This window comes from Lates calcarifer, linkage group LG6 (genome assembly GCF_001640805.2).
Source record: "Lates calcarifer isolate ASB-BC8 linkage group LG6, TLL_Latcal_v3, whole genome shotgun sequence".
Lineage (NCBI taxonomy): Eukaryota > Metazoa > Chordata > Actinopteri > Centropomidae > Lates > Lates calcarifer.
In genome coordinates, this window is record NC_066838.1 from 7,659,780 (window position 1) to 7,685,940 (window position 26,161).

Here is a 26,161-nt window from a genome sequence, read left to right on the forward strand (position 1 = left end):
AGACATTTTTATCATTGTAGGAAAAGCACAGATGTTGCTAAGAACACTAACAATGGATCTGTTATATTAATGTGTCCCATTAAACCATGGCAGTGTGACAGTGAGCCAGCAATAGGCAACAGACATTTGGAGATGTCACAGTAACACTGGAGAAATTAATAAAAATGAGTGACAGGTGAATTCTATATAGATGCCTCATATATTGGGCGCTATAGAAAAAAAATGTCAGAACATTGTTCTACTCAGTCACTAAATGGCTACTCAGTCACTAAATGCTAAATGCTAGTCATCAGCTAGTCACAATCTGTGTCTGTCTGCTGTTTGGTGTTGCACTGGTAATGTACAGTCAGTTCTTTTGAGCTTTCTTGCTGCCTTCTGCAGTGACAGTGCAGTTGTGGACTGCTAAGCAATGAGCTGAGACTCACTATAAAGCTCTTAAAAACCAAAGTGAGCTGCATACTTGGGTGATAGTTTTCTGCAGGCTCATAACAGGGGGTGAACCTTTCACAGATACTGTGATTTGGTCTCCTGTAGCTGCACCTGAAAACCTGGCGACACTAGCATTCACTAGAGTTCTCACAATGGCTGTTCTAACCAGGTTTGTCCATACATTCATTCAGTTCCATGCAACCCTCACTGGGCTAGCAATACATTGTTATTAAAAAATATGGACTGCAGCCACTGAAGACATGACTCTGTGTACTAAATTGCCAAGCAATCCATACAATAATTTTACTCAAAATCACAAATGCGAACCTCATAGAGGTAAAGTTGGGGGATGAGCTAAAATAACAGCTTGCACAGCAGTTTTGTTTTTATGCACTTGTCTTTTATTTATTTTTCCTGATTGAAATGTATTGTAAGGTCATAATTTGTCATTCATCACATTACATGGCATGATGCACCAGGTCTACTACACCCATTTACAGGAGGAATACACGGAAACATACACAAGGTTTTACAATGGGGAACAGGAAATTTAGCTCATTGCACTTACAACAGTGAATGGAACACTTTGTAGTCATTTTTAGGCTCTTGACCTTTTTCTGTATTATATTTTCACACTCTTTTCATCATTCAATTGTGTTATTTTATGTTTTTTTTTTTTTTTTTTTTTTTTTACACATCTTCATTGCCTAATCACTCTCTCCATCTCCCCATAACATCATCTGTCCAACCCAAAAATTACATGGAGGCCAGAATATTTTTCCTTTTTTTGTTTTTGATGTCATCTCATTTTACAAACACAACATGTATAGAAACTCTACACAGACCAATATGTTTTTGTTATTTTTTTTTTTTATCCGAATACAACTTTTTAAATGAGTTTTAAACAGTCCGCACGAGCCAGCCACATACATACACAATGCATTTTTTGTAATTTATTATTCAAATCAACAACTGCTCTTGTTTGTTATGTAGGTTTTATTATTTTTATACACAAAAAGCACAAATTTGGGCAGGGAGGGTCAGGCTTGCATACGCTCCAGCTTGTGTTGCCGTGTAGTGTGCAAAAGCCACTCTCATGCCCGTGTGCATGTGTGTGTGTTTTGTCTGTGAGTGTTGTGGTTATGTTGGCATGTTTGAGATTTACATGTTGTACAGAACATGTCCTTCATGGCATTTACATGTTATTGTTGTTTGTTCAAAGCAGATTCTGGCCGCTTTCCATCTTGTATTTACATTGGAAAAAAAAGATGGCAGCCCGTGAGGTGGGAGGTCAAAGAGGTTCAGATGGTCAAGGGATGGGTGGGGGAGGTGTTTCAGGTCATGCACTTTGATGATTCATTACAAGTGAAAGATGAATAAACACTCCCTGATGTGAAAGATTGATGTGGTAGCTTTTCTCTCATGGTTTGGTTTGTCTCATTCTTGCTCTCTGTTCACAACCTCTCACCTATGAAACATTTACTTTATTATATATATATATCTTTCTATGGCCCTGCTATACGTTGACTGCACGATCAACAGCAGAGCAGTGGTGACAGTTATGCTACCTTTTTAGTTAAGAACACACACACACACACACACACACACACACAGTCCAGGTTTTTCCAAAAGCATTCTAAGCTTCATTTAAATAAAGTTGACAAAGAAATTGTTTTTAACTCTTGTGGAACTTAAAGTTTGTCCTTTTAAGGTCTGTATAGTCAGACAATAGTCCTCACAAGTACTAGATCAGTGCCGGAAAATGCCGAATTGTTGGATTCAAAGACAAGTCAAGCCCTTTGAGAGTTTACCTCTTTTAAACAGAGAACTGGTGTAAGCAACCTCTCTTGGCTTCATGTCTGTAGATCAGGCCCTTTGTGATCTATTGCAAATGTGTGAATTCTAAGTACATATGTGTGAATTTCATCTCCTAATATTTAGAAAAATGTTGATATTTCTCTCATGAAAACTAGTGTCTGTTTTGAGGGGCTTAAAGAAACAATACTTTAAATTTGGAACACAACTTTTAAAGCTTTACCTTTTATTATTGTCTACATTTTGTGCTTCAAACACCTCTGAAAAACCAGACTGTGGCTCAGTGATTTTGCCCACTGGTGATTGCTGCAGTCAGACCTGAAGTCCATTGCATTCCTGGACTGACACCATGCAGAGTATAGACAGAGACCATGACTGGCTAGAGGGCAGTAACAGGATGGCTTTCTTCAGTGACCAGTATTGTAGTATAAAAGCCCTTGCTTCTATGCATATTTAAGTGACCTTCTGTGGCTGTATTCACACTGGAGCAAAAAAAATGTTGTTTAACACTTTTTGACACATAGAAATGTGTGTGTGTGTGTGTGTGTGTGTATAGACACACACACACACACACACAAACACACAACGCATTATGTTATTTATCATGCTCTTGGCTGTGTCATTCAAAAACAGCCATGGGAAGGTCACGTCTGTGTCATAAAGTGTTGCAAATCTGATTTATTGCACCTGCATAAATCCAACCATTATTTTCTATTGTCTTTTGAACACCTCCATTGCAGTGCTGCATTTAGTGTGCGCTTTCCTGAGGCAAAAGTGATTGAGGAACATTTTATTTTTTATAAACTTCCCAAAACATACGACATACAATATAGGAAGTTGGTATTAATTTGGGTAACTTTAAACTCTCTCATATTATTTGTTCTACTTTGACATCTGGCTAATGTTAAGCTTCTGTGTTGAAGTTAGTGATCTGGTGGCAGTGTACCTGTGAAGTTTGTTTGGGCCATGTGCACCTGATGTGCAATTAAACAGACTGAAGAGGAACAACCAGATTCAAACATAACCAGAATAATCAGACTGAAAAGGCCAAAAGGCATTATGACCAGTAGACTTGCACATAAAGTAGGTCAAGAGAAAATTATGGACGTAGATTATGAAAGGCTTTTGATTTAAAAAAAAACAAAAACAAAACAAACAAAAAACAATCAATCACATGACAACACACTGGCATTTCTTCTGTTAAACAAGAACCAGTAAATGACTTTTTACTTTTCTACCAATCAAACTGAGAATTTTAATTTAAAAGCATAATTTCAATGGAAGATATTTTCAGATTCTGATTTTTAATAATCTAATTATTTTGGCTGTGCATAAATCCAGCAATAGATGACATCTGTATAAACATAATTTATCACTGTACATGTCTAAATGTCTCTTCTTTCTGAAATCCCAGCCAGCTTTCTATCCCCTCTGAATATGATAAAATAAATTCTTACATTGATAAATCATCTGATAAATGTTTCACAAAAAATATATATTAACCTCTTTTACACAGTTCCAGTGACTTGTTAATCCATGCTCAAATTTTTTCGTACTGCATAAAACTCTTTTTAAATCTGAATTTTCATAAATAGCTTCTTCATAATTTTCTTGTCTTGGTGTGCTGTTACCAAACTGATAACTCAGATGGTAGATTTTTGTTTTATGAGGTAAAGAAATTTTCTTTCCACAGTGTATTTACCTTATAAATCTTATCTCTTAGCATGTTGTGGCAGTGCACCTTTAAACAGTCAAACACAAACTGACTTCTCACCAATTACTTCATTTTTAGGAATTAAGTGAATAGTGCTCACTAGCAGCACACAGCAGTATGTTTTTAGTCAAATGTGTATATATATATATATATATATATATATATATATATACTGTGTATGACAAAGGCCCGACTAGTTAAAGTTAGTTAATAACTACTTAATTACCATCAACTTTGGGCCTTTGTCTTTGAAAACAAACAGACAAATATATATTAACTAAGTAAATGGGGAGCTTTTCTTCTTCACCCCTGAGCAGACAACAACCATATTAATTTTTCTTTCTATTATTCTCTGAACAATTTTCTTGTATATGCCGTTCTCCCCTGCAAATAAAGCAAAACAAGATGCCTCACTCATTTGGTTGTGTTCATTACAACTGGGATCTTTGCTGCGACTTTACTGAGAGTCTCGTAATGGGGCTCTTGCATATTGTGTTGCATCTTTTGTTGGATTTTATTTTTATATTTATGTAGGTTTCTATTGAAACTGGCAAGGGATTAAATCAGTTTTACAATAACTGTGTAAGATTATAGATTTCTTTCCTTTTGTTACAGATTTCTAGTATTTGTTTCATAAGGAATGTGAAAAGTGAAAAAGTAAAAGTGAAAACGCTCTGATTTCCCAGCTGTCTTGAACACACCTCGAGCAAGTGACCATTTGCTAGCAGACACCAACTTTAAAAGAGGAGGGGACCCTGCACATACCAGATTAACGCAATACAAAAACCTCTTATTATTTCTTAACTCACAGGTGATTCTATATTATACACAAACAAATTCACAGACTCTCCTTGCTTTGATCTATGAGGAATGCCAAAACAAAGAACTCTTGACATTTAACTCAGGTGTGATAAACAATGATTTGCGTGACCTTTTTCCCATTGTGTGTTTCACTTCCTTTTTCCTCCTCACGCTTCTGTTTTCATTGCATAGAACGACTGGAGATGAGAGGTCGCCTCTTCTGCCCACCGTACTTGTTGTGTTTGAACTTGTGTTTTGTCTTGTTTTCTTTTCTTTTCCACATTGGATGATGGTCGTTAAATACACGCATACAGAACCCCCACACACATACATACAAACATTAGGAACAGAACAATATAGAGGTGACTTTGAGGTTTTTCTGCGCCGGGCAGCATGCGAAGGTTCCCAGCGAGCGTTCACACAGACAATATACAGCAGAAGTTGGTTGGTTCGTTGGTTTTGCTGAAGGCCTCGCAATGTTTGGCCCGACAGAGTATGTTTTTGAGTACCGAACCGCAGATCCCACAATGCACTGCAGGAGCAACAGCAGGGAGAACACTGACCTGAGAAGTTTCCATGACAACTGACAGTCAGAGAGAGAGGTTTTCAGGGGTTGGATTACAGGTCTGGACGCCACCACGATAGAAAATGAAAAGTTAAAAAAAGGCGAGTGACTTTGTGACACAACCAAGTGTGTTATTTTTGGTTCCTCAGTCACATAAATACTGATTTTTTTTCCTTGCTTTTTTTGACACCATTATCGAGTGTGCTTTCACGTGCACTGTGCACATTAGACAGAGTGAACACACATGCTGATATACACTGATGTGTGAGGAGCCCAGCAGGCCTTTTTGCAGACTCCAAATAAATGTCCATCTTGGAGGGTCAGAAGAATCACATTGAAACCCAAACCCCCATCAGGTGACGATGCAAAGTCCAGTTCTGTCGAGATGTGCGACTGGTCTGCTTTTCAGTGCCTCTCTGCTGCCCTGCAGTGCTGTCAGATTAGACTCCAGCTGGCTAATACAAACAGCTTATCACTCTGATCCACTGACTGGCTGATTGACGACACCAATGTCTCACTGTTGGTAGGAGAAGAAGATCTGGGTGGTACCAAAGTCATGGTCTATAGGTGAGCTCCTGCTCTCTGATGTATTAGTACAGCAGTAGTACAGTATAGGAGTACATTTTGTGGTGCGTTTAAGTCAGACTTGAGCGGTATATCAGTGGTAAGTTAGACAGACAGAGGCAACACATTTCCATTCCACCAACTTTTAAAATGACACAAGATTGTGCTCTTTACTCTCTTACCTCTTACTCTATTGCTTTTATAATTATTGATAATAAACAAGAGTCAAAAATTGACAGGGGGGCTTGATGAAGGTAACAAAACATTACAAAACATAAGTAAAAGAAAAATAATATCACAAACAATTATCAAAAACAAAGTTAATCTTAAAAATATAAATTAATCTCACTGTGGCCAGTGTTCCAGCTCATATTACTACATAAAAAAAGGGTGTGATGAAAATACATGTGTACAGTATGTGATAAAAAATATGCCACTTTTACTTCAAAATAAAACATTTCAAAAATGATTAAGGCGATATTGGTAACCTGCAACATAAACAACAGGGAAATAAGGAAACTAAATTCGAAAGAATGAAGAAACTATGACAAATGATGACCATCTATAACAACATGAGAAATATCTGAGAGCCAAATGTTGTGGAGCAGTTGGAGGAACCTCATTGCCACAAGCAGTGCAGGTAAGTGTTGTTTTAATGGCTTTGTAATGGCTGAAGAACAACCCGACCACATACAGCATTACTGCAAATACCAAATGGAATGTTTTCCCTAAATAAAATGAAGAATCAAAAAAAAAAAAAAAAAAAAAAAAAAAAAGAAAAGGAAAAAAGAAAAAAAAGGCTCCTCTTATTCCTGTGGCCATATTCCTGTGTGTTGCTAATCTCTCTTCTTGTTATTATTTACTTACTTATTTACTATTACTTGCTTAGATTGGTTTCCCAGTGTCTTTATGGCCTCTGTTAAGTAATGATGAACAGTGTAAGGTCTTGGATAAAAAGTTCCATGCATTCCAAATTCCTATATATTTTTTTAAAGTCCACAATACACTTCTTTAAAGACATGGCAAGTTGAGGATTGTTGGATGGGGATTAGAAAGAAAGAAGAATCAGCATTCAAGAAACGCAGAGAGGTGAGGAAGAAGAGGGGAAAAAAAGGTTTTAACAGTTCCAATCTGGAATGTAGATAGAAACAGAGCAAACCGTGGAAAGAAATGCACGCTGACACACTTATTCACTGTGTCAGCTACATCATTATCATTGTCATATTCATTCGATGTGACATTTCCATCACTCAGTTTCTTGACAGGTGATGTAATAAGAGGTCTTTAGTACCAGAAAAACCTGCAGGACTTTTTTTCTTTTGTTTGTTTGTTTTACTTTGAGAAGAGATAGAAAAGAGGAGGAGGCTGATTTGTTGCCGTTATTCATAATTTGAGCCCAGGACTGTGAAACCAAGGATCCTGTCATGCCACCATGCCTGTAGTAAAGCTACCACTTCCTGTCCACGGGAAAAAGCAGCTCTCAAATAAATGGTGGAGTTGTCAGCATATGGGACAAGAGTAGCATTACCCCTCTATTTCCTTTCATTGGAGCTGCAGAGTTAAATCCACATGGAAGTTGGACTACACTGGTTCTATGAAGGTCTCCCATGATGTACATACAGATCCCACTACTTGCATGGAGAAAGAGCTGCAAAAATAAAAGCCTGCCTCTTTCAATTTTGCACTTGCTCTTCTATGATGAAGCAACAAAGATGTGTTGAACTGCTACAGGCTCCTCGTAGGGGCTCTGCAGTAGTCTGGTTTCGAGTCTTTGGCTGGGGATGCTGGATGAACAAGGATAGTCCTGAAGATGGATGTTGGTTTGGAATGATCTGTGAAAACACAAAAAGGTAGTTCAGTCAAAAATACTGAGTGTTAATATGTTTGTGTTCATAAAGGTCTCTGTAGATTACAGCATCAACAATAGAGGCTTTGCATGAAAAAGTTTATTCAGTTGTCACTCCACCAGAATGGCCTCCTATTGTCCATCTTGTTTGTAATATACCGAAATAAGACTTGAGAATTTCTCATGTATGAAAACCAAAGCAAACATTTTTAGGCATTTTATGTCCTTCCAACATGGATTTATAGAACAGGACCTGTAACACAGGGGCTCAATGACTTCATAGCTTGCGTGCACTAATCATTCAAAGTTGGTAATGCATGGGTCTACATCTATTTGATTAATGTCAGCACAGAATATAGAATAGGATAGAGTAGAATAGAGCTGCCTTATGTTTTAAAGCCACTTGTAGGTTATACATTGTAAGGAAAACATTGAGGAGCCTCTCTTTTCACATGATGGTCACTGCTACATGGTGCTGTATTGATGTAAAAATAGATCTGGCCACTAGATGGTAGATGAGTCAAAGAAATACACTACTAATCTACATGAAGGCTCTCAGTCATCCAGTTCATGAGATATTTGCCATTATAAAGTGAAAGAAATTGGACCTCTGTTCCCTTCAACAAAGGTTAGAAACATTAAAAGCAAAAGAGAACCATGCTTTCGTTTGATTTTCCACATTTTCCAATATCCCAAGTGTACAATAGGGATGATAATACGTTGTATCTGCATTGATCTGTTTTAATTCATTTTATTTGTATCAGTATTTGTAATATTTGTTTTGAAAGAGTTATGGAACTGAATTATACAAATATTTTTGTTCATCATTGTATTCACAGCATATCAATGCAGTGAAAGGAATAAGTCCAACCATTGTGTTGACAGAATTTGGCATGTAGACCTAACAAAGATCCTTGTTGAATCTAAATGTTTTCAGATTTTTAATAAAATTGTCAGCGTCAATGATTTCTTTTTCTTCTGTCTTTCAACAAGCATGTCTTAATATACCAGTGTCCGTATCTTATTTATTAAAAGTAAATTCTACCCTCAGATTTTCCCACACATAACTGCAAAGAATAATACTGACAATGGAAGCAGAAGTGAGAGTGAGAAGAGCTTGATCAGTACATTGCCAAATGTTTTTTGGTGTTTTTTTTAAACAAACAAACAAACAAAAAACATTGTTTGTTTAGAGAGTATTTCCAGCATAAACCAGCTGGAACCAGGCAGCAAGAGAACGAGGCCGGAGATATTCCAAACATTCCTACAATGTCAGCCTGTGCTGACACACCACCTGTTGACAGAATGGGAAGGACGCATGTTAAATAACACAGGAGTGAAGTCTCTTGTCTGATCTGGCACTTCAAATTTGCTTCTCAGCTCTGAGGTAGAGGCCAACTAGTAGTGATCTGTCTTTGTTAGTATTTGATCAACAATGATTCAGTTGTACTTCTGCAGTCTGAAGTTCTTCGTTCATACTCTTGGTCACAAATCTCTTACCTACTTCATGCTAACAGGGCAAATAGAATGAAAAGACACTTCAGTGTATAAACAAATACTGTAGTAATTAGACTCAGTGCGAGACACCTATGCAGCTCAGACACGTGACTTACTACATCTGTGCCCACTGTGGTATCCAGTGACTCTACAATGTATTTCAATCCTATGTCAAATGTAAATTACATTTAAATTCAAATATTCAGCAGGGAGTAGCGAGACTACTCTAAGTAACCTGTAAAACCTGCTGGTGCACACACATTAATTACCTAATGTGTAATTCTTTAATTACAAATTAGGAGGTTTGTGTAAGTAATACCTGTAAATAATCATACAAGAAAAAAAATATATTGACCCTAGACATGCCACTTGTTCATTGTTTGCCAAATAAGGTATAAGACTTTTGAAGCTTTGGCAGTCTACAATCATGGTTTTCTTTGTCCCTTCCATTAGCTTCTGTTTGCTGGTAAGTCTAGTAGGAATATGTTTCCCAAATGGGTTTATGCATTTTTTAAGAATCACTGCTTCCTGGTTCTCTTTCCCCACTGCGTCTGACTTATATTAACCACACATGTTGTATATGCCACCTGGCGGCAGACTTGATCTGTTCCAGTGAACACAGGCCGTGAACACAAATGTTCAACTATCACATAGGGATGTGTACTGTTTAGGTGTCCACATATATTTGTCCATGCTTTGTACAAAAGAGAGAGCAGTGATGGCCAGGACAAGCAAGAAAGAGACTGAAAGAAATTGAGGGAGCAAGACATTTGTAGTAGGGGGATGACAATAGAAATGGCAGAGACAGAAAAGGGGAGATTGTTGTAGAAGGAAAAAAGACATGCAGAGAGAGCAAGTGAATGAGAAAGCAAGATGCTTGACAGAGGAGGATGTGAGAAAAGACACCCCAAAAGTGAGAAAGTGAGAGCAAAAGAAGGGAAAAAATCAGTGATGTTTGACAGCAGGAGTAGAGTGTGGGAGGAGAGAGAGTTCTCTTTGCAGCAGTCACATGAGGCAGTTAGTCAGCGCATGGCTGCACAGCACACACAGACACACACAGTTTAGGCGCGGTACATTATCTTTTATGGCACATATGCAACACTTTGCACACTCTGAAATACAACTGCAGCATCAATGCCAGCTCATCCCCCCATGCTGCTTCAAAAGCTTGAAAACCCACTGCGTCAGGGCAAAACACTGTACTTCAGCTGTGTGTGTGTGTGTGTGTGTGGGGCATGTAACAGATTCTCCTAGTGTTAATGTTTCTATCTTTATTTCCCCAGCTCACATAACACTCATCTATACCCTTTGTCAGATCTACGTGAGCACAAGATTACTGTTCAATCAGGTCTCCTAAAAATTACAATCATTCATAACTAATTTCCATGGGCAAAAATTATTTTTTGCAGCTAATGAAGGTTTATGGAAAACATTCACTATCAAAATATTTGATTCGCTTCTTTTCAAACATTGTAAACAAATAAAGCACAATTACCATAACATTTATTTTTAGTTAGCAAGAAAAAAAGTGACCTAGCTAACTAATGCTTTCCACTTACTGGTGAGTGGGACCTGGGACAGACCTGATCAGATGACTTGAATAATTGAGACTAATCACAGCAAAGATAAAGATGTGATGGATTAAATGTGAACTTAAGCACCTCCACAGTATGTACTCTATTCTATGCACAGTTACGTAAAACTGTTTAGGTATTTATTAATAGTTTCTTTTGTACACTTTCACTTTGAATTTCTCCTCTCACTGGTTTATATTTAAGTACTGAGATCACATCTCAGAAATAAGTCTCTGACTTCTGTGATGTTATCAAAGCGAAACAAAAAAATGAACCTTGAATATTTTTAGAATTAAATGTCATCAACGTTTATTGGCATCACCGTCTGAAAAAAGGAAACAAATCATGTGCTCTGAAGACATCTCAGTTTGTCAAGCTCAGTGTTTCAGACTGAATGGTGATTAAAGACAAGCACTGCCGCTAGTTGCATTTCTGAGCAACGTTTTATTTGGTTCTTTGCTTCATCAAGAGACAAAATGAGCTACAAGCCTGATTCTGATCCTATTTGGAGCTCAATGTTTCACTGTCAATTTACTCTAATAAGTTAAAATCAGGGAGTGGTTTTATAAATCAGTCAGCTGTGCTTTTGGAACAAGACTGACTTTTGCTGATTAGTTTCTGGCCGAGCTGACTGCAGGCTTTTTAACTCATGTAACCCAGATGCCAGCGATTTTCAGGAGCAGGCCACAATACAACAGCTGCAAAAACACAGAGGCAGTGACAAAACTGGCTTCAGGCAGCGCTGGAGGAACAGACAACAGGCAGCTTGTCTCCACATGACAAAAATGGAGATATGAAGATGGAGAATTACAGATGTAAAATTGTCCTGAGGTGATGAGTAAATTAAAATTGTGTTCTTGCACTCAGAGTACAAGATTTTTTTCTTGAGGGTAAGATTAATATTGTTCTGTTTTATACTTTTTTTCTTTTCTGGAAAAGTATCAAGTCAGTGTTGGTGTTTGATCCTGTATGTGATATACAAAGCTATGAAAAACAGTATTTAGTTTCCAGTAACATTATATTGTCCTTTTGCTTATTTTTTTGTTTGTCTGTTTTTAGGTTTTTACATCCTTCATTTAAAGGCATTACAACAAATTGAGTATTTAGGTGTGCTGAGTCATCCTGCAAGTCCAGTTGCTGCTAAATATCACATGATCTGGATAATATGCAAGACTGTGGGTTCCAGTGCAGAGCCATGATCCAAATTCTGGTTGGCATTCACCAATAGTCAATACTGTACATTTTCAAACTCAAATTGAACCAAATTTACATTTATTTTCTAGGTAACATTCAGTTGTGGTTTCAATTTGCATTATAATATATATTAAAGTTTAATTCTTAAGTTTGTATCATGAATTTGCATCAACTGACGTGCAGCCATACATGCCAAATAAAATCACATCATCATGACAGATGAACATAGTTCATAAACCAGATTTGTAAAATAAAATCTGGATGGGAAAGCTTTACAGCTTGGCTTTCTTCATGTGACAGAGACCTTGATGGGATCAGTTAGGCAGACTTAAAGGTAACTTACTGTCTGGCCTGTCAGAGAGAGCAGCATGTTCTCTCTTGTCAGTGTGTTCAGGCCTGAGACATGAAATATCTGGAGGATCCCAGTCCTTATTGGCTGCAAAAGGAAGTAGTAGCATTTTAGACAACCCATTTTACATAGTGGGACATTATTGGACCAGACGTAGACTCCCAATGTGCCCACTGGATACAGAGTGCTACATAAAGTAATATGGATGTTCGTACCATTATTGTGGTAGACATTTTGCAAATGAGGGTCACTACAGCACACCATCAGTCTGGTCTCTGTAAGGTTATGCTGTGCTCATGTCATATCAGTTATGATAATTACCAGTTTCCTATTTTTTATTAGCATTTGTCTCAAGATCCAAGTTGAGATTACAACTGGGAAATTGGAAAAGTACATTTTTCTAATAAATCGGACTTGAAGCTTAAAGATACAGAAATGCCTGAAAACTAAACAAACACTGATACCTCATGTCAGCTCAAAGTCCGTCCTTTAAGGTACCTACAGCCAATTTTAATAGATCTAGTATTACATTGTCAATGCAATGAAATGTTTAACACTCACAGCACCAATTCCCATGTGAGGTGAATGTGCTATAGGGTATAGTCCACACATACACAGGTATTTATCAGTTTATTATGAAAAAGCAAAACACATAGAAAAAGCTAAAAATAAATAAACTGTGTAGGTGCTTTAGATTATATCTAGGTGCCAATGAGGGCAAAGAGTCAAAAGTTTCTGTTGCAAAACCAAAAATGAAGCAGAACCTCTGCAAAAGCTGATTTTAATAATCTGGCCCCCTGGTTGATGTTGAGTTGATTAGTGATGACAACCTACACACTGTTGGCCATTCACAGTTCTTGGACTGAAACTGTTGTAGTAAATGAAATTACTCACTAGGATTGACAGTTTACAGGTTAAATGACAATTCAAAAGCTCACCAGTATGCTCAGCTCTCCTCTCAGTCCCTCCCTCTCTCTCTCTCCTTCCTCTCTCTCTTTTAGTAAAACAAAAGCAGGGGAACTTCACAGGTTTTTCTGGTACGAGGCCTCATGACTTCATCAGTTGACATTTACAGTACATAGTCCTGAAAACGTATGGATACAGTCAGCCAGTTAATATAACATGTTCTTTTTATTAGAGAAGAGAATATGTCAAAGGTGCAGATAGAGCACCACGGATTGCAGTACATCCATTTACAGTAAAATGCAACAGCACAACATCATGAGACACATTTATCACTTCTGAATGCAATGAGTACATTAGTCCTGGATCTATTAAAGTAACATTGCACTTGAATATTTCAAAGTTGTGTTGATTCATATTTTTACATATCAGAGACCAAGTTTTTTCAATGCCCAGACTGAGCAATTAAATATTAAAGGCTTGCAGGTGGCTATGCAAAACCTGCCTGTCTTATTTATTTTTAGCCATGCTAGCGGTGTGGCTCCAGGGATGCCAGTTGGTCCACTTCTTTGGTCCTGATCAAAATATCTCAACAACTTTTAGATGGAGTGCCCACAGAATGAATCATAATTGGCGATCCCTTGACTCTTCCTCATCATTAGGTTGATATCTGTCGCCAGTCCATCACAGGCCCAAATGGACAAACAACCATTCACACTCACATTCACACCTACAGGCAATTTAGAGTCACCAATTAACCTAACCTGCATGTTTTTGGACTGTGGGAGGAAGCCAGAGTAACTGGAGAGAAGCCACGCAGGCACAGGGAGAACATGCAAACTCCACACAGACAAACCTTGGGCTAACCAGGGCTCAAACTCAGAACCTTCTTGCTGTGAGGCAACAGCGAACCTCCCAGGTCAATCTTGTATTACTTGTATTTAGTGCTAATTAGCAAATGTCAACATACTAACACTCTAAACTTAGATACTGAAAACGGTTAACATTATATTTTCTTTCTAACTTAGTATTGTAATTGTGTACATCACACATTACATTGTACACTTGTACTGTGTAATTGTGAGTACATTAGAATGCTGCCTACAAACAGCCACACAGAGCTGATTTGACATGGCTTTCATCTGTGAGTTTTGTTCATTGTTCACTTCAAAACATCAAAACTTAGGGCCTGAATGGTTGCGCTTTCAAGTTGCAAGTCTTCACAAAGTTCAGTCTTAAGTAAATCAGATCTAAAAGCAGTCTCAAGTACAGAACTCTGGTGGTGTTAACATTATACTGTTAACGCCCCTACACCACTGTACTGTGTATTCAGCTATGATAAGTTGTTGTGTAAACACACATCCTGTCTGATGCAGACTGTGTGTCACACAGTAGTAAGAATACATTATTGTCAGTGTAAAAAAAATACCCTGCCCATGCAAAGCAGCCTGAGAAACAAAAAGAAACAGAGCCAGAGAAGAAAACACACACACACAGACACACACACACAGACACACAGACACACACACACACACAGACACACACACACACACACAGACATAGACACACTGCTTTAAAACACACTGCCTGTTCTGAGTAAACCACTTTAAGCCGCCCACTTTCTGTTGCCGACAAGAGTCAACACACAACACGCTGTAGCTATCTGTCAATATCCCAGCAGACTTTGAACTAGCAGCATCTCAGAGATATATTTTTATACCTTCCTTGAGATGCACTTGTTCAGAGGAGAGGAAAGAGGAAATGTTTTCCAGTTTCTCTTTGTACATGAATCACTGACCAAAAATACTGCCTTGTCTTGTATCTTCTGAGAAGCAGAAGAGTAGCCTTTACCTCTGTGTCTTTTCAGATGTAGAGTCATGCTGCTGGCTACATTTTATAAACTCTATAATGACTTTTATTGATGAGATCATTGCGCTCTCACAGCACAAAAAGCCTATGTGGAGTTTGTAAATACTGAACACATGGGCCAACAACCTTTTCCTTTTAAAATAAATTGCCTTCCAGTTCCCTATTCTGTTCTTAGCGCTGCCTCTTCTGTAGGTCTGACTTTGCACATGAGTGGAGGGACAAAAGAGAATACATACCTTAAAATTTGGAACCTCAGAAGAATGAGGTGAATTTCTTGCCAAAACCAGAGATAGCTGGGGGAGAGTGGAAAAGAAAAAGAGGTTAAACAGAAGCTAATTGAGGAGTGTGAAGTGAGGGACTTAGTATTAAAACTTGAACACCTCATCAAGATCTGCTTGCATTCCCAATGATGAGGTTGTTTGCTTTTTATTGAGCAGTACATGCAATACATTGTAGGATGGAAGCATATTATTTTTTTCAGTTTGGTTGATGTATAACTTGAAAGTACTCTAATAAGTAATTTTTAATAACTTTGTAATGTTCATGTAATTACATGGACATAACAATCGTTTTGTGTCTCTTTTTGGTTTTTTGTGTCTTTCTGTAGTTGTTTAGCATCTCTGTATGGTATTTTTGAAGTTATTTTTTTCACTTCATGTCTGGGTGGCCCCATCATTTCTTGGGCCTCTGGGGCTATGCTCGGTAGGCCAATCAAGTAATCTAATCTAATCTCATTTATTATTTAGGGCAAGATAATGGAGTAAGATAAATTAGAGAAGTACCTTTCTCCAATAATTATTATACCAGTAACATGGTGATAATAATAACAGTTGCTACCTTCTCAACAAGACTGATGTCTTTCACTGTATCATGGCCAAAAACCTTGTTTAAAGTGTGCTGCCAGGGATGTTGTTTGTTGTACCTTCTCCCAGTTTGCCGGCCTGCTCAGCAGCTCCTCCAGGCAGGATCTTGGACAACATGCTGTCTCCCTCCATGCCAGGTTGCCCTGCTGCTGCACTGCCAATACCTCCTGGCCTAGGAGCCGCCTTGGAGCCTGGACAGAAAAATAGAGAGAGGAAGAGGAGATTTGGGGGGGGGGGTCCATTGTAGATGAGGCGTCGGTATCTGTGCAGGTTTAATATAAATCCTAAATGAGGTGGCATCTGCTGGTGTACATGTTTTTTTATTACATTTTTTTTATGAGAACATCTTTGGTGTCAAATGCTCATTAATATGCATTTTCATTACAGGATCTGCACAACATACAACAGCTTGGGCAATAGAAAAAAAATCTCATTCTTCAGTTGCAACAGTTGCCCCTGTTTACTTTTTCCAGCCCTGTGGGTCTCCAAATTCAATCACTTCCCTCCAGCCTGTTCCCCTATTTACTCACTAGAAATCCTCTGTTTGGATCTTTAATTACCAGATTATCTGCATAAATGTGCAGTTGTAACCCTCTGTGATAAGGGTTATATGGGCTCTCTCCCTTTTGCAGTTCAAGTAATTTACTAACCTAAAATCCTCAGTTGTTTGTTATAGAGTTGGCCTTCAAAAATAACCAATCCTAAACAATTGACTTAAGAACAGACTGACTGATTTGACTAAAAGTCTGGTCGCCTTTTCACGTTCCTCACTGTGTAACCCATTTGCCAGAAGGAAGACTAATATTGGACAATGCTACAAAACCCTGGATTACATTAAATGACTACTACTATAATCAACTAAACAACTAAACTTCAGCACACTGTTGGCTATTATGGCTTATTATGGATAGCTAAATTTTGGAGCAGAAAAATGAATAAGTACCTTTGCACTTTCCCAGCAACCTACATACTACCTGCTCAACAAATGAACTAAATTACTAAATACCAAATGAACTGACTGACCATTTTACTACATAGTGACTTGGCACACTCTGACTGATCGGGTGCCATCAAGTGAAACCCCTCCTGTGTATTTTCCACTGTAGGATTATCTGCAGATTAATCTCAGATTAGATGAGACAGCACACATCGTTACATAATACAGACACAGAGGGCTGCAGATGGCAAGGCGTGGGAGTGGTGGGAGTCTGTGTTATGTGTGTGGCTGTGTGGGTGAGTGATGAGTACACTGTACCTATGCCTGTGAGTGGGGGCTGGGCAACTTTGGAGGCCATGACAGGTGCTGCCTTCGCTCCAATGGCTGTCACTGGAGGCGTGTCAATCTTGGCCTGCAGAGAAAGTGACAGAGAGACAAAAGAGCAGGAGCATTAAAGTTGTGTAAAGCTCATCATGTAGAAACACAAACATTTCAGTATTTATCCCTTTACCACAGTAACACATTGGTAATTGATGACAGTGGAGGAGAAATATCTCTCATATATTCACAAAGCTGGGGATGGATGAGTCTGAGAGGGCAATGGGTTCATGAAGGTGAGCGTGTGAGAGATACAGAGAGAGAGAGGAAGGAAGAGAGAAAGACAACGGACATAAAAGATGGAGAGACAGACGGACGATAACAGAGAAAGCTGCTTGCCATTTGTGTTGTGTTTGACAGCTGAATATGAATGGTGACTGACTGAATGATGAGTTTCAACATCGCCAACACAGTCAACTGTCAATCTGAGGTTTCCTGCTGAAAAAAGATCAGTCATCTGCCTCCCCCTACACAAAGGGCACTGCCAGGGGCCCAAACGTTATTTTAAAATTAAAAGAAAAAAAATTTGCTTTGTTTCTTACCCAGGCAAAAAAAATAGTTGGTTACCATTTTAAGTTTTTAACATCTCAGATCAGTGGTCAGATATTTCATCACTGCCATTATATTGTCTTGACAGCCCTCAGCCAGTTGTTCAAATTGAGCCATTAGACAAATGCACTACTCACTTGATGGAACTATCTTTGATCACACAGAAACACTGGAGACATAGCGACATACACAATGAACTAATTTGCCAAATAAAACCAAATTAAGAGGCTTCTGAGAAGATGACGACAGTGATTTTCTGTTGTCATTACTTATTCTTTTTGGCAAAATTTTGTCCTGGACTAAAGGCAATTTTCAACCACAGTGGAAAATAAAGTTCTATTGTATGGTGTTACTAGTTTTATTATTACTAGTTTATTATTTTCTTAAATCATCTTTTACTTCACTTTTATTTTTTTTTAATCTCCATATTGTGAATGTGACTATATACATTAACTATTTTACTAGAGCCTTTCAACTTACATGCACTAGCCTCAGTTGTTTTACTTAATCCATGACAAGTGAGCACACTCTATTCTATATGAACATCATCAGATGCAGTTAAAAGCTCTGGAAAAAGTTAATGGATGAGCCCTGAGTTAAGTTTATTCTCAGTGAAGAATGAAAAAATGCTTTTATTATTCAGTAGTTTTTGTGCAGAAATCTGCTGTTGCTGTCAGTTAAATTTCCTCTTACATTTACAAATGCTGCCACCGTAGATGTCCCACATTTTCCCACATCCTTGCCTTATCTCATCTCTTTGTCTGAGTGGACTGGCTTGCTGAGTCACTGTGAGCTCTCTGAACACTCTTGTGTTGCCATGTTTCTTTCCAGTGCTGTCCTCAACATCTAAAGACTAAACTAAACTACAGTGGCTGCTGCTGCACAAACAGAGAATAGCTTCCAGAAAGATGCAGACCAGACTTTTTCTGATACCCATCAGTGTAGCAGTTTGTACCGTCTGAACACAGGAAATATGTCCCATTTCTCTCATTTTTATATTCTTAATTAATATTCTGTTTTCTGGAAAACTCTTTGTGTCACTCCAATACTTCATAAATAAACTTGATTTGACAGATGCTGAACTGCTGCCAAACAATCATATAATATTATATGTTTGTTTCCCACTGACTTTAGTTTAGCTGCAACAAAACAGAGATGATGCATTATAATGCACAGTACATTCATACCGCATTTCGTTATTTACAGCCACTTAATCAATGCTTTTAATTACACAATGGACCTAACATAAGAGTGTAAGTGAATGAGTTTGCAGACTGAATAATAATCATGTTACAAATACTGTTTATGGTTTCCTGTCACCGCTATTCCACAGCAGAGCTTTCAGAATAATTTCCAAGACAAATTCCTGCATAATTTGATATCAGACCATATGAATTATTTCAATTTGCTTTCCCACTGATAGTACAACAATGCAACAATATGAAAATCATGAATGCCTTTCAGCAGTGGCAGCACATTATGAAATATTGTGGGATATTCATAATTGACATGGTGACAGTGGCTTTGTGAACTTCACTGGCAACACATTCACATATAGACAGAATAAATTCAGGAAGAGAATCAATGAGCTATATGAATTTCCATACTAAATGTCATAACCTGATGGATTTATGATTATGGAGTAAATACGGGGTGGAATAGATTTTTGCAAGGAGACATTTTGAGTGCCAATTTCTTGAGTGTCTAGCAGTAGAAAATGAATCAGCTATGTCGACTTATCAGCTGCCTCTGTGCTAATCACAGTGTTAGAGTCCTGCCAACAGAGGCACAGCAGAATTTAAATAAACCAGATGAACTGGGAGAGATGGACCAACTCTTGTATCTAGGATAATGGGGGGACACAGGAGGGTGAGGGAAAAGTGAGTAAGGAGGGTGAAGGCTGGCTGAAAATAAGGTTTGTTACATCAAGGTGACAAAATATTAAAAGACAATTTTGTCAGAATCATGACATACTAACTAATAATGGAAAAAATAATTAACTTTAGATCTGATCTGAATGTATTTTCAAATATACCACTGAACTGCGCATTCCTGATAAATATGTCTATTAGTTTTTGCTCAAACTTAAAAAAAATAACCTCATCCTTTGTATCATTATTATACTCTTTATCACAACAAATGAAAACAACAGCTGCAAATACTGTAAACATCCTAATTTCTTTCTACAACCCATCTTCCCTCTCTGTACTCACCATTGTGACTGGCATGGTTCCTGCCGGACCTGTCTGCCTGGCCTGCCCCATGGGTCCACCTGCTGGTCCCATCTGCCCTTGCTTGGCCTGGCCCTGTCCCATGCCCATGCCTTGACCCTGGGTTGATGTCTGCTGCTGAGGGCCAGTGGTAGCTGTGGCACTGGGCTGCCCTGGCCTAGCCGCTGATGTCTGGGCTTGTTGTTGGAGCTGGGCCCTCTGTCCTGGACCAACATCTGTCTGAGAACCTGGACCACCCTGTCGCCCTGATCCTGCTGGCCCACTGGCGGGGCCCTGAGCCCGGGCAGAGCTGCTGCCAGACCTGGAGGAACCTGAATGGAGGAAAGGACAGTAGAATTTTTTTATTTTATGAAAAGTTTGCACTCACTGTTTCCAAAATTGACTCATCTTACCACAAAAACTAGAAAAAAGAAAAAAGGGAAGAAAAACTCTGCAGTCACATTTTAACACACATACTATGAAACAGAAAACAGAATATTAGCAGTACCTTGAACCCTCGAATACAGACTTATGTGAAGAGTTCCTCTGTAGAAAACTTTGACTGATCAAATCAAAAGTCAATGCGGTCTAATTTATCTAATCAGATTATTTTCTGTCACTAGAGTACATCTGCCTCTGAGAAGGTTCAGCTTTTCCAAAATTACAATTCCAATCCACTGATTAAAGAACGGTAATATTTAATTTACAGTGAGGTTTTCTTATTATTACAATGGAATTTCAGTTTTTATTATATTGTATAGAATAGCAACTGACAGGAGAGGTGAGAATAATTGAGAGAATGACACATAACAAATGTTGTGAGCAAAGATTAAAACTGCAATTTAATGAGATCACTGCTAAGAACACAGCCACAGCAGTGCCCTGGGAGAAAACATTTCCTTCAAAAAGGTATGCTTGATATAGGTAATTAAAAACTGTTGATCCCCGAGGGGACAGCTGATCATAAAATCAAACTCAGTCTGAGCAACAAGGGATACTAAATATTTCTGCCTAAGACTTAAATTCATAGGGACCTTATCCAAAGATCCATAATCCACAACTTTATATTGCCCCAGTAATAATTTGAGGGCCTACCATAGTTAAGAAGATTTAGTTTAAAGAATCATCATCTTATTTAAAGAATCATCACCTCATTCATTCAATATGTTTAATGGTCATAATTCCAAGGTGTTTTTTTTTTTTTTTTTCCTTCGGGATACATGCTTTACAGAAAGTTCGAAATTAAAGGGAGAAAAATTTAAATTAGAGATATACCTGTTACTTATCAGAATGAATAAATGAGAATGAATAATTTGCTTTAAATTAAGACATTTTGGCACCACTCCTCATTCTGGACAAGCGCCAGACTGCCTACAACTGGCAGAATCTGAATATTGTTCTAGCCATAAAATTTAATGAGCAAATGATTTTTAGATGATCTATCTTTTACTACTTCTTCAATGTCTTCCAAATGCCCAAATGACATTGAAAGGTTGACTATATAATATTGTACCTTAATTTACTGTACTATGAATATAGGTTAATTTTTACACTGATGTAATGCTATTCTATGTCAGGTGTAAAGGTGGCTTATATGTACCTGGTGGTTGGCCCTGCATGTCCACTGGTTGCTGGGACTTGCTGCGTGAAGACCGGTGTGGGTCTCCCTGTCTGGAGGAGCGCTGGCCATGGTGGTGTCCAGAAGGATCCCGTGAGTAGTCCGAAGAGTGGTATCCCCCTGACCTTGATTCACCACGCCTACCTGAAGACGAAGATCGTCCTGAAGGGTCATGTCTCATTGACGGGTCTTTGGGGTGCCCCTTAGATGACCTTGAGGACCTCGGCTCATCTGAATGACGTGACGAGGACGAGTGTCGACTAGAGCTGCCATGGTGCCGGTGGTCACGGGACGAAGAGTGACGCCCTCCATGGCCATACTCATCCTGGGGCCACAGGTCCTCCTCAGGAGGCTCATCATAATCATGGTAGGTGTGTTTGACACCATGTCGGCTTCTCCCAGATGAGTGGCTGCTGCCGTAGTGTCGAGAACTGGAACGTGGCTTCTCAAACCAGTCAGTTTCTTCCTGGCCCAGATGGTAGGCTTTGGAAACCGAGAGCAGATCACAGTCAATCTCCATGTCGTTTGGAGACAGCGGCATGCAGGCTGAGAGAAGGAAGGAGGCAGGAAGAAGAAGACCAACCGCATGCAAAAGAAAAGAACAGGAGGAAGAAGACACAGAAAGAAAGGCAGAAAATAAAAATAAAAGTTTTACATTCATGCAAAATTCACTCCACATCACCTTCACACATTAGAAGACAATATAAACAGGATAAAACAAACACTGCAAAACTGCCCATTTTGGCAGATGTTTTGTGTTCTAAATTTTCTGTTTCACATTGAATTTAATACTTTAAACACCTGCCCTGCAAAGAGCAGACTTTTCCTTTTATGTTATTAATGTTATAAGTATGGCTTAATTATTATATATAATAATAATATAATAATATATAGTGAGACAATAATACAGAGCCTCTTGAGAAAAATAAAGCTGAACCATAGAACTGATTGTGAGGGACTGTTTTGCAGTGTAGACAAAGAATTCATAAATCAAAACACATGTAAACAAGACATCACTGCCAAAGACATAATTAAAGATGAAACCCTGTAAAGAAAGCACAATGCATCTGTGTCGTGCAAAGAAGACCTTTCAAGTGAATCAGAGTGTAGCGAACGAAGAAAACGACCACGCCGAAGAACCATGCGAGTATTGGACAGACAGACGACTGGACGAACAGGCGGAGGGACGGACAGGCAGGCAGACAGACAGACAGCAGTCCACTGATAAGAGAGCTCCAAGTGACTCAGGAAGAAGAAAACATCAGCATGCAACGGCTAACTCTGTCTCTCTTTTTCTTTCTCTTTCTCTTTGCTAAGCCTAGCCTCTGGGTGGGTGGGGGACGTTTAGATAAACGGTGGGGGCAGTAGTAGGTAGTGAGACTGTGGGCATTCAGCTCCCACAATTACCTTCACTGTCTGACACAGCGCAATGATAATCGTCTATAATGTATGTATCATCCGATTTGTAGACATGTGTCCTGGGAAGGTCCCGTATGTGGTCTTGTACGTCTGGCAGCGAGTGGCTGGAACCATACTGGCCATAATAGTAATGATATCTACTGCTGCGACTGTCGTATGGATCGGGACCTAAGCTTGATGATCGGCCAGAACCCATGAACTTCCCCAGGGGACTGAGTGGACTCTCCTCTTCAGAGTACTGCCGGGTTGGGTGGCGCCCCTGGCTGTAACCAGATCGGTAGGAGCGATCGTCCCTCTCATAGGATCGGCTGCGATACCCAGGGTAGTCCCTGGCTGAGATCTTGTCCATGCCATAGCCGGTGGAACGGGAGCGGCCGGTGGACGTGTAGTAAATTCGATCGTCCTCCTCCACCATCGAACCATAGTATCGACTACCATGAGTGGTGCCACTGCCGCCCTCATAAGCACTCCTCTTAAAGCCGTAATCCTCGATCAGCTGGCGCCCTCGAATGTGAGAGGAGGAGTAAGCTCCACCTGTTGCTGAGGAATAGGAAGCCAGGTCTGCCTCCACATCCCGAGCCTCCTCGATGGGGGAAAACTTGGAGATTTTTTGCTCCATACTCCCCAGTTTCCTGTGCTTGCTGCGCTTGGAAGACATGACTGCAGGAGCCAGAAGGCTTCTGGAGGATGGTGAAGGTTTCTGTACCCCGGAGCGGATGCTGCCATGTTTGTAGTCGTAGTCATAGTAATAGGGGGATCCCCCACCCATGCTAGCGCTCACGCTGCTGCTGCTGCCCCCTAGAGGTCCGTGCCTGTAGCTGCTCTTACCCCTGCCATGGTGGTCGTACAGCTCTTCCTGCATCGCTGCTTCCTCCTCAGGTGCCCTGCCGTACGAGGAGCTGCCAGTTCCCCCACGCGTCGTGCTGCCAATGGTGCTGCTGTGGCCATGGATGTCGCCCTGGTAACGCCCACTGCCGCCATGATGCATCATGTCCACTGTCGTCGTGCCCAGCCCATCTTTTGCCGTCAGCTCGCTTACGTCATCAATCATCATGTAGTTCCTTGGGATGTTTTGCTCTAAGCCAGGGGCCCCATAGATCCCATCTGCAGTGCTGTAGGTTGAGGGACTGTCTACAGAGTGCCCATAAGCATTTGAAACTGTAGAAGTGTACTGTCCGTAAGAGCTGGCTGTGGTGGTGGTGTAGCCATAAGTATTAGCAGTGGTTGTAGTATACTGGCCATATGAACTAGCTGATGTTGAAGTATACTGCCCATAAGTGGTGGGTGGCATGGTAGAGTACCCACCATAGCTGCTGGACACTGGTGCTGAGCCATAGGGTCCATAGGAGCTGGCCATAGTTGTTGTTCCAGTGTACTGACCATAAGAGGGGGCTGCACTGGAATAGGTAGCATCCTGGGCTGTGGTGGTGACCACGACCGTGGGGTTGCTGATCGTCTCGTAGTTGGTGGGCATCTTGTGCTCCAGATCGGCTAGTGAAGTCTGCCTGGGTCTTCCAGGATGGACTGTCAAGATATCAGCTTGGGGCTGCCCAGGGTATGGGGTGGTCTGGCTGGGGTAGGAGGACACAGCGCTGGGATAAGGTGAGCTGTGGGTGGGGTATGGGGGCTGACCAGGTGGTGCAGGCCCGAAACCTGTATGCCCCGGCTGAGGCTGAGGTTGAGGTGCAGCTGGTAACCCCATGTCTGTCTGGGGGTATGGGGGCTGAGTTTGGGGGTAGGTGTGGGAAGGATAGGAGGAGGTTTGAGACTGATAGGAAGGTCCTGGAGGGGGGATGTGGCTCTGGAGGGGTGTAGGCTGTGGCAGTGCCTGGGACTGAGACACTGTTGGATAGGGAGGCTGGTTGAATGTTGAAGACTGGTATAGCACACTTGGTTGTTGAGTTGGTGCTGCTGGTTGGCTCTGGGGGTACTGACAGGAGAGGAAGGATGAAGTGGGTGGGTACTGGGCTGCTGTGTTGAGATCACTGGTGAACTGGCTGAGAGGTGCAGTGCTTGGCCTTGTTGTCAACAGCCCATTGGTCTCATGTGATGCAGCTGCAGCTGCTAAACGTAGGTTATTCAACTCACTATCAGACATATAGTCCCGAGTGTCCCCCATACACCTCAGGTAGGCAATATCCCTCCTCTCCCTCTCCTTGACCAGTGTTTCTTTTCTTTGGTGGATCCCCAGCTCTAGGTATCTCAGTTTAGCATCGATCTCTTTCTCTTCCTCCTCCAGTTCAGCTTGCTGCTTTCTCAGTTTGGTTGACTCTTGCTCCACAGCCTTCAACTCATGGGTGAGATCTTTGAGGAGGCTGGCTTTAGCGGCCAGACCAGACCTGGAGCTGGGCTTGAGGCTGGGCACGGAGGGCAGGTAGACCTGTTGAAGGGTGGGCGTCATCATGGGCAGATGAGCTGATGTAGTAGTCTCCTCTGGAGGAGGGCTGGGCAGGGTTCGCTTGACCTTACGGAGTAGTGAGCTCTGCTGTAGGGCTGCCAGCTGGAGAGAGAGAGACAGGGAGGGAGGGATGGCAGAGCAAGAGAATATGGGGGAGACAAAGAGGCATGGAAAGACAGGGATTGGAGAGATAAAACAAAGGAACAGAAGAGCAATGATCAATATGAAGACGGTGAGCAAGTTAGATGGAGAGGGATGAGAGATGGGAAAGTGGTTGAGGGTAGGGCGAGGAAAGGTGTGGAGTGATGATGTTTGTGGAAATCAAATGAAAATGTGAGATGGATGGGGATCATGAGAGGGCAAGTGACAGAAGATACAGATGAATGAGTAAGGAGACAGGATTAAAGAGGACAAAGAATGGGGAAGATAGACAGAGAGGAGGAGAGGGAGGAAAGTAGAGTAGGAAGGAGTGAGCAGGCATAAAGAGGGATGTAGGGAACAGGTAAGATGAAATAGGACATAAAATGAGAAAAAAGGGGTAGAAAAAAAGGAAATGTGGTAGAGGGAGATGAGATGAACAGAAAAGGAGGAGGAGGAGGAGAGAGGAAAACTCAAAGAGAAAAAGGTCAAGGACCAGAAGAAACAAGGAGGACACAACGACAGGGATAT

The 26,161-nt window shown here is 40.3% G+C and overlaps 1 protein-coding gene across 4 annotated transcripts in view; it reads right to left on the reverse strand.

Annotated features, from left to right (window-relative positions):
* Positions 1 to 807: 807 nt before the first annotated feature.
* Positions 808 to 26,161, reverse strand: part of bsna (bassoon presynaptic cytomatrix protein a) — a 119,466-nt gene continuing 94,112 nt past the window's right edge. The window contains exons 8-16 of one of the 4 annotated variants that reach the window (XR_007813375.1): positions 23,083 to 25,594; positions 21,658 to 22,158; positions 20,061 to 20,389; positions 17,239 to 17,332; positions 16,043 to 16,174; positions 15,357 to 15,413; positions 13,287 to 13,432; positions 12,343 to 12,435; positions 808 to 7,720 (exon numbers count right to left, since the gene is read on the reverse strand). Coding sequence is in view for 1 of the 4 variants with exons in the window: in XM_051071079.1 (XP_050927036.1) it covers positions 15,373 to 15,413; positions 16,043 to 16,174; positions 17,239 to 17,332; positions 20,061 to 20,389; positions 21,658 to 22,158; positions 23,083 to 25,594 (3,609 nt within the window). In the remaining 3 variants the exon portion in view is untranslated. The remainder of the gene's footprint in view (positions 7,721 to 12,342; positions 12,436 to 13,286; positions 13,433 to 15,356; positions 15,414 to 16,042; positions 16,175 to 17,238; positions 17,333 to 20,060; positions 20,390 to 21,657; positions 22,159 to 23,082; positions 25,595 to 26,161) is intronic. The other 3 variants (XR_007813376.1, XR_001960813.2, XM_051071079.1) reach the window with 3 other exon arrangements.